At 42.6% G+C, this 9,326-nt stretch overlaps 1 protein-coding gene and 1 pseudogene across 3 annotated transcripts in view; one reads left to right on the forward strand and one right to left on the reverse strand.

The window, feature by feature from the left end:
- HKDC1 (hexokinase domain containing 1) overlaps positions 1-1,679 on the forward strand; it is a 47,120-nt gene extending 45,441 nt beyond the window's left edge. For both annotated transcript variants that reach the window (XM_024561251.4, XM_045196152.3), the window contains exon 18: positions 800-1,679. In XM_024561251.4, the coding sequence (XP_024417019.2) occupies positions 800-944 (145 nt within the window). In that variant the 3' untranslated portion in view covers positions 945-1,679. The remainder of the gene's footprint in view (positions 1-799) is intronic.
- A 6,528-nt stretch (positions 1,680-8,207) lies between these two features.
- LOC112305521 (small ribosomal subunit protein eS24 pseudogene) lies at positions 8,208-8,745 on the reverse strand (annotated as a pseudogene). The gene has a single exon (XR_011651171.1). The product of XR_011651171.1 is annotated as a small ribosomal subunit protein eS24 pseudogene (transcript).
- Positions 8,746-9,326: the final 581 nt, after the last annotated feature.

The following is a 9,326-nucleotide window of genomic DNA, read 5'->3' on the forward strand; positions in this document are numbered from 1 at the left end:
GGAGTGGAGTGGGGGGGGAAATGGGACAACTGTAATAGCATAATCAATAAATATATTAAAAAAAAAAAAAAAAAAAAAAAAAAAAAAAAAAGAACCTGCTCTGGCCCAGGGTCCCAGGATCTGTGGCCCAGATGCTCAGGCCTTTGGTAAACACACTTTGATCCCACAGCCTGGCCTGGTAACTGACTCCCAGGATGTCGATTCCAATGGATTTAATATTACAAATGGTAGTTGGGAGAGGCCAAGTGTTGTGATTAAGGCTGTGTGCTTTAGGGGGAAATTAATGGAGGGAGAGACGAATGAATGGATGGATGGATAAAGCAAACAGGGCAAAATTTTAACTTTGTTGAGTCTAGGCAGAGGGTACAGAGGTACTCATTGAACTATTCTTTAAGTTTGAAAAATTTGAAAAAAATTTGGGGAAAATTTGAACAAAAAGTGTGGGGTTTAGAAAAAGACTGGCCTGGATCAAATCTTAATAAACTGACTGGTTGTGTAAATTTGGACAAGTTTCTTAACTTCGGAGCATCGATTTATTTATGTAGTGAAGATAGCAATAATTATTTTCAGACTACCATTTGTTACACTTTGATATTCTGTATATCAAACATCTAGAATATTCTCTGGCATTAGTATTGTTCAATAAAAGGTAATGTTAAAACAGCTATTTGAAAAACGATAAGCTCTTCTAGAACCTTGAGAATCAAACTGGAAGCAATAAACTAATTTGAAATAATTTGTAAATACGCTGATTCCATGTGTCAGTGCTGATGAAGGTTTTTTCTTCTCTATTTTATAGCTTTTCTACGATACTGCAGGAAACTGTGCAAGACCTGGCCCCTCGGTGTGACGTGACGTTCATGCTTTCAGAAGACGGCAGTGGAAAGGGAGCAGCTCTGATCACTGCCGTGGCCAAGAGGTTGCAGCAGGCACAGCGCAACTAGGAAGCTCTCCTGGTCGGCCGATGCTCCTTGTGTTCTGACCAACCTCTCCTCCGGCAGATGAGTGGGTCAGGGACCAACAGGAGGGCTTCTGGCCGACTTTGCCTTCTGGGTGGCTGAAAGAGAACCCCAAGTTCTTGAGTATTCTTAGCTTTTTGTTTCTGGTTTTCGAGGCCAGTACATGATATCTCTATTTGGTATATTTGGGCTCAAGATGAACCAACTTGTAAAATCAAAGCACGTGGCTGGAGAGATCCCCTTTCAGCAAATTTTTCAGTTGAGAGCCTGTCAGTTCTCTATGGCTTTGGGTCTTGTGGCCACTGCACTTGGCAACATATGCGCGATCTGCCCACGTGGCCTGGTGGCTGCCTCCCACGGTTGTGCTTCGGTCTTTGGGCCCTCTATTTGTGGAGGCACGCTTGAGAGGGCTAGGGACTCATGTCATAAGCTGGAGATCTAATCTAACTTGTCCTTAACTTGTCATGTTGACTCCAAAGACTGGAATATTCAGGATGTGGAGGGCTGGACCGCCAGGGAGCCTGTGGGGAGCTGGCCTTGCTCACAGGGAGCGGTGTCGGCACCCCGCGGGACTTTTTCTCCATATGTGTGTGTCATTGGGAGGGGCATCTTTTGGGGCACCTGGTTTTCATTTTACAGGTGGTTCGTGCCGCTAGTGTTGACACTAGTTTTAAGGACTGTTGGGTATAGGAAATCCAGTAAATGAATAAAAAGTATTTTACTTCCTAAGAATCTTTGCATGAGGTGTTTCTGTTTCACCTGGGAGGCTTGCTTGGTAGCTTCGTGCTCTGCTGGTGGAATAAGGGGCACAGAGTTGCTGAGAGCATCTCTCCAGTCCAGCCTTCTTACCAACAGGGGGGAAATATCCGGAGCATCTTCTACACTACCTTTCCCAGATTATCCAAATTTCATTTGAATGCATACTTCCACTGACTCTATCACGTGACCCACAGTCTGAAAGAGTGAGAGAGAGGCCCCCTGGAACTGGGGACAGACAAGGGAGTGAGGTTCACGGGGAGGTGTTTTTTTCATACATTCAGTAAACATGTATGGAGATACTGCTGCAGGCAGGTGCTGGATTAATCAAGATGAACTTTGTTGTATATTTTAGGATTATGTCTCCCTGGAGCGAGGTTAGATGGATTTATTAAGTTTATCTTTTTGTATTTTAAGGTTATGTCTCTTTGGGGAAATGTTTCATGGTCAGATTTTTGTCTTAGTGAACCCCAAACCTTGTCGTCCTTGTCTTCTTTCTGGAGCTCTCCCATTCCTTGGTAAGACGCCTCCAGCTCCCAGCCCCTCTTTCCCCTGGTTCTGCTGGGGGTCTCTCCCTTTGCCATCTGCTTAGACAGGTGATCTGGCCCAGGTGCAGGTAGCCACACCACCACAATCTCCCACAGCCTGGTCTGTCAGCACGTGTTCGGCAAGATGACCCGCCATGGTCTCTAACCCAAGGTATCCAGGCAACTTTGCACATTCTGACTAATTGATGATATCACAGAATCCTTCAACCGTAACGGAACTGCGGAGTGGGCAGACATCGGCTTGCTGTCCTTGGACAGGTCCGCCCCCGAAACACCTGGGATGATGGAGGGCTAACTTTTCAAAGTTTCCTAGGCAAGACCAGCCACCACACCACACAGCAAGGTAAATGATCCTCCTGTGGGCCCCACAGACTCTTCCTCTTGGGAAGAGCATCTTCATCTACATTTTCTGGTCCTGTGGTTACTCTCTCCCTGTAACTTTTTGGCTGGAAAGAAGAGATGAACATAGATTTAAGAACTCCATCGTCCCCATAACTCTGACTCTGCAGAACAAGTGACCTCATTCCCATTGGTCTGCCTTTAGTTGGCTAATGAATGGCAGCTGGGGGAAATGCATTTCGCATCCCCACTGTCCTGGCGGTCCCTCTCTTGCTGTTTCACAGCTGGAACTCCTGGGAAACCATATTTTATTAGAAGAATGCAGGAGCGTGGGAGAAGTCGGATAATAAAAGAGGGATCTGGTAGCTCATATTTGGGGTGAACTAGGAGGGGCAATGAGGGTAGAAGAGTTGAATTCATTTCTGGTCCAGCCAGGGAAAGAATGAAGCTGGGGAGAAAGTAAAAATACTTTAAAAATCTTTTTTTAATATGAGAAAGAAAGATAAAAATAAAGGTACATCACTGAGAACAGTTTGGGGGGATGGTCTAAAGAGCAGAGATGCACTACCGCCACAGGAGGCAATTCCAGAGGGTGTCATTCACACCAGTCTATACACGGCCCGGTTTTTGAGTCACCTCTTTGGTAGTTAGCACCATCTAGTGTGGCCCTTCCCAAAGCATGTTCTAGGATCAGCGAGGTGTTCCCAAGAAGCCAGTCTCTGGAATAACCCTTTCCTTTAATTCTCAAACAAAATGGCTCATTGCTCCACCCCACATTCTGAAGAAAGGCCTCAAATTCCAACAGTTCCTGAAGGGAACACTTATACCCTCCGGCGACTCCTGTGATCCCTGCTCCAGCTGGCTCCTCGTCTCAGCTGCCCTCAGAAGTGCTGTGGTTGCTGCCTCTGTCTGTGTTTTGGCTGACATATGGAACTGTCCCTTCCTCTTTGATTCTCCAAAACACCATTAACTCAAGGCCAGTGTCTGGAACAAACTTAGCTAAAGGTTCGGGGATGATGGCAGGGATGGCTACACAGAACAGGCAACACTGTAAACACGAATGTTGGATAACGAGGTTCTATGACCGTCCCCACCCCAGAGAGTTTTTCACTGCCCATCTTTCTCCATGAGTTCTGCTGGCTCCCGTGTTGTAAGATTCTTCCCACGTTCTCTGGAGACTTCTTTCTTGTCTTCTCTGAATTCTGGACAACTCACATAAAATGAAAAATTTATCTTGCTTTTTTAAAAAAAGATTTATTTACTTTTAAAGAGAGGGGAAGGGAAGGAGAAAGAGGGAAAGAAACACTAATATGGGAAAGACACACCTACCTCTCACATACCCCCAACTGAGGACCTGGCCTACAACACAGGCATGTTCTTTTACTGGGACTCGAACCCACAGCCTTTCATTTGCAGGCCCTCAGACTAACATGCAATCCACTGAGCCATACCAGCCAGGGCTCTCTTGCTTTACTTTATAAAGCAAATGACTCTCCTATGGTATCAGTCCACACCTATGCCAGCCCGAGGCCTCAACCAAAAAGGCCCATTGAGGTGTTTGAATAAAAAGAGGGACTTTCTCTCTAAAAGGAATTATTCTGTTAGAGTCAAACAACATCAAGCTTTATTTCTTGACATAGAGTAAAATACATATTTAAAGTGTATATTTTGATACATTTTGATGACCTCACCACAAACAAGATATTGAACATGTCCATTACCATAAAAACTTTCCTTGTGACCCTTTGTGACCCCTCCTTCCCACCTCATTTCTCCCCCCATACTCAGGTAACTGTTGACTTGCTTCCTGTTTCTATAAAATTTAGCCTTCATTTTCTAGACTTTTATATAAATGGAAGCATATAGTTGGTTCACTTTTTTTTATCTTGCTTCTTTCACTAAGTATACCTATTTTTTTTTGAGTTGTGAGAGTTGTTTATATATTCTAGGTACTAGTCCTTTGTCAGATATGTGATTTGAAAGCATTTTTTTAAAGATTTTTATTTATTTTTAGAGAAAGGGGAAGGGAGGGAGAGAGAGAGAGAGAAACGTCAATGTGTGGTTGCCTCTCATGTGGCCCCCACCGGGGACCTGGCCTACAACCCAGGCATGTGCCCTGACTGGGAATCGAACCGGCGACCCTTTGGTTTGCAGCCCACACTCAATCCACTGAGCCATACCAGCCAGGCCTTTTTTTTTTTTTTTTTAATCCTCACCCAAGGACATGCTTATTGATTTTAGAGAGAGGGGGCAATGGAGGGAAAGAGAGAGAGGAGAGGAGAGAACATTGATGTGAGAGAGAAACATCCAGCAGTGGGTGGCCTATCCTGTGCACTCAACCGGGGACTGTTCTCACACATGCCAAGCCTGGGGATGAATCCGCAGCCCAGGCTTGTGTCCTGACCGGGAATCACACCCACGACCTTTCGGTTTACAGGATGACACTCTAACCAATGGAGCCACACTGGCCAGGGCTCAGTATACCTATTTTGATATATACTCATGTTGCCAGTATCAAGAGTTCATTCCTTCTATTTCCGAATATGCTGATGTGTGCATATACCACAGTGTGTTTATCCATTCACCTATTCATGGGTATTTGGATGGTTTCCAGTTTTTGACTATTGCAACTTAAGCAGCAAGAATATTATATGCAAGTCTTAGTATGGACATACACTTTCGTTTCTCTTGAGTAAATGCCTAGGAGTACAATAGCTAGGTCTTTGGGTTAAATTTTTAGACTAAAGCAGAACTGTTTTCCAAAGTTGAACCATTTTACGTTCACATCCACAGTATAGGAATGCTCGAGTTCCTCCACATATTTGCGGACACGGGATTGGTCGGTGGTTCTAATTTTAGACCTTCTAATAAGTGGGTCCTCATGTGTAATTGTGGTTTAACTCATGTTTCCCTGAGACTTAGCATCTCCTCATATGTTTATTGGCCGAATGTTTTCCTTCTTCTGTAAATGCTTTATTCATGGCTTTTGCCTCTTTTTAAACTGAACTGAGCCTGTTTTGTTGATTTGTAGGAATTCCTTATATACTGGGGTGAACAAAAGTAGATCTACACTTAAAAGAAATAATACAATAATTAATAAATAATACAAAAATAAACTCTGTCTTGCGTACTCACCGCTAGAAGCCTACTTATGCCCACCCCTGTGTTGTGATCTAGTCCACTGTCGGTTTTAGGCATTTCAAATATCTTCTCATTTACAGTTTGTATTTTCATTTTCTTTAAGCTTTTGATTAACATGGTTCTAAATTTAATATTGTCAAGAGTCTCATTCTTTTTTTAAAAGTTAGCATTTTTTTTCGTGTCTTATTTAACCAATCTTTCCTTACGCTCGAGGCCAGAAAGATTTTAGTAGTACGGTCTTCTAAAAAATGTAGTTTTGTTTTTGACATTCAGTTTTTAGTTTAAGTGAAGATGATTTTTATCTGCCTATGAGTCAGAAACAATTTCATTTCTTCCCCATGTAGATAGTTTTGCAAGCTATCTAAGTAGTCCCTTTCTCCACGGATGACATGCCAGCTAATTAAATTCCACAAAAACCCAAAAACACCCGTTGGCAAGTGCACTGATGTTGCGTCGCGTCTGTAGATCGGGGTGGGGAGAGTGACCTTTTTAAGACACCGTTTCTTCCGGGCCATGGAACATCTCCCCACTGATGCAGGTCTTCTCTAATGTTTACAAAAGCGTGATTTTCTGCACAGGTCTGACACTCTTTTTTCCTTAGACTTACTTGTAAGTAGTTTATAGTTTTATTGTGATTATAAATGAAGCCCTTTAAAACATGTTTAGTTCCTAATTGTTTGGTGGCTGATGCAGAGAAATATAGCAGATTTATATCATTGATCTTATATCCAGTTACATATTTTCAATTACTTTTATTAATGTTTTTTTGATATACAAGTTGTCCTTTATTTACCTTTTTTTTCCAGAACATTTATCTAGCACTGGTATAGTTTATATTTATTTTATTATTATTTAAACAATTTTAATTATAGTTGGTATGCAATATTACATTAGTTTAAGGCATCCAATATAGTGATTTGACAGTGATATACCTTACAATGTGATCCCCACACTAAATCTAGTTGTCATCTGTCACTGGGAAGGTTTATCACCATATTGTTAACTATATTCCCCTTCACCTTTTTTCTTTTTGTTTTTTTTAAATTACATTTTATTGATTATGCTATTACAGTTTTCCCAATTTCCCCCCCTTTATCTCTCCTCCACCCTGCACCCCCAGCTCTCCAGCATCCCCCTGCCCTGACTTAGTTCATGTCCATGAGTTCCACATATAAATTCTTTGAGTTCTCTGTTTCCTGTACCATTTTTGTTCCTGTCAATTTAATGCCTACCAATTATGCTTCTTCTTCCCTGTACCTTTTCCCCACTATTCCTCCCCTCCACCTCCCCACTGAAAACCCTCCATGTGATGTCCATTTCTCTGATTCTGTTCCTCTTCTAGTTTTCTTAGTTTTTGTTTTCATTGTTTTTCTTTCTTTTTAGTTTTTTAGTTTCATTTGTTGATAGTTGTGAGTTTGTTGTCATTTTACTGTTCATATTTTTTATCTTCTTTTTCTTAGATAAGTCCCTTGAACATTTCATATAATAAAGGCTTGGTGATGAAGAACTCTAACTTGACCTTATCTGGGAAGCACTTTATCTGCTCTTCCATTCTAAATGATAGCTTTGCTGGATAGAGTAATCTTGGATGTAGGTCCTTGCCTTTCATGACTTCAAATTCTTCTTTCCAGCCCCTTCTTGCCTGTAAGGTTTATTTTGAGAAATCAGCTGATAGCTTTATGGGCACTCCTTTGTAGGTAACTGTCCCCTTTTCTCTTGCTGCTTTTAAGATTGTCTCTTGCTGCTTATCTTTAATCTTGGGTAACTTAATGATGATGTGCCTTGGGTCCAACTTCTTTGGGACTCTCCGGGCTTCCTGGACTTCCTGAAAGTCTATTTCCTTCACCAGGTTGGGGAAGTTTTCCTTCATTATTTGTTCAAATAAGTTTTCAATTTCTTGCTGTTGTTCTTCTCCTTCTGGCACCCCTATAATTCGGATATTGGAACATTTCAAGTTGTCCCAGAGATTCTTCAGCCTCTCTTCATTTTTTTGGTTTCTTGTTTCTTCATTCTGATCCAGTTGGATGTTTATTTCTTCCTTTTGTTTCAAATTGTTGCTTTGAGTCCTGATTTCCTTCCTGTCACTGTTGGTTCCCTGAATATTTTGCTTTATTTCATTTTGGGTATCTTCATTTGTTCTTTCATTTTCAACTGAGCTCAGTCAGTTCTGTGAGCATTTTGACTACCAGGGGTTTAAATTTTCCATCATATGGATTGGCTATATCCTCCTTGCTTAGCTCTCTTTCTGAGGTTTTGCACTGTTTTTTCATTTTGGCCCTATTTCTTTGCTTGGGGCCCTGATAAGTTGTAAGGGGGCAGGGCCTTAGGTATTCATCCAGGCAGGGCAACCCTCCTTGCCGCCCTGCGGCCCCCCAACCCCCCTGGGGGGAGCGCGCCAGAAAGGGAACAGTGCAGCTTGCCTGCTCATCCCTGGCCCACTTTTCTTTTTTTTTTTTTTTCCACATAAAATTCTTAGTTTATTTATCTTCTCATGAAAAATCTGCATAATCACCACAGATAAATTCACTGAAGAATCTTTACTCCTTCTGTTGACCAATCTCCAGCTCACTTTTCGCCTGCACCAACACTGGCCTTTGCAGTCCCCCTGACTTTCTTCATTCTGTTCTTGCGTTCCTTTCTCTGTTTTCTTGAGGTCTTCTTCTTCCCGTATAGGCCATGTCTTGCGAGTCTGTGTTTGGGTTCATTTTTCTTTGCATAATCCAAGGAATCATAAATCATGCCAAAGCCAGTTGTCTTGCCACCACCAAAATGGGTTCTGAATCCAAACACAAAGATGACATCTGGTGTAGTCTTATACATTTTGGCTAGTTTTTCCCGAATTTCTGTCTTGGGTACTGTTGCCTTGCCAGGGTGAAGGACATCAGTGACCATTTGTTTCCGCTGAAGTAGTCTGTTTGTCATGAACTTCCTGGTCCGGATAGTCACTGTGTCGTTCATGATGGCTGCCGATCTTCAAGCAGCAAGGGAGGAAAAGAGAGCCCTGGCCCACTTTTCAATGAACTCTCTCGTGTAAGACTGGGAGAAATTCCCAGCGCCGCAACTGCCTTAGTCCACAGTCAGCTCTGAGTCTCAGTTTCCCCTTAAGTCAGCCCCTCCCACGCAGCCCACTGAGCTTCGCAGCCAGCCCCACCCCCAGGGTCTGCCACCTCACTGAGGTTTCTCGCCGTTTGCCACCTTAGTGGTCTGGTTGTTCTCTTTGTTTCTTTAATTCCACGGTTGTCCGAGTTCCATGCAGTTTGATTTGCTGGCACTTCTGGTTGTTTATTGATTTCAGATTGGTTGTTATCCTCCTTTTGGTCATGCGAGGAAGCAAAGGGTTTCTACCTACACCTCCATTTTGGCCGGAACTGTCTGGGCCATCTACTTTTATTAATCTTTTTAACTCCCCTACCCCCTCCCTGGTAATTACTAATCTGTCCTCTGTATCTATGATTCAGGGGTTTGGGGATTTTTAGACTCCACATACAATTGAGATTATACAGTATTTGTCTTTGTCTGACTTATTTATCTTTGCATAACGCCCTCAGGGCCCATCCCTGTTGTCGCAAATGGCAGGATTTCC

Source organism: Desmodus rotundus, chromosome 4, assembly GCF_022682495.2.
Source record: "Desmodus rotundus isolate HL8 chromosome 4, HLdesRot8A.1, whole genome shotgun sequence".
Classification (NCBI taxonomy): Eukaryota; Metazoa; Chordata; class Mammalia; order Chiroptera; family Phyllostomidae; genus Desmodus; species Desmodus rotundus.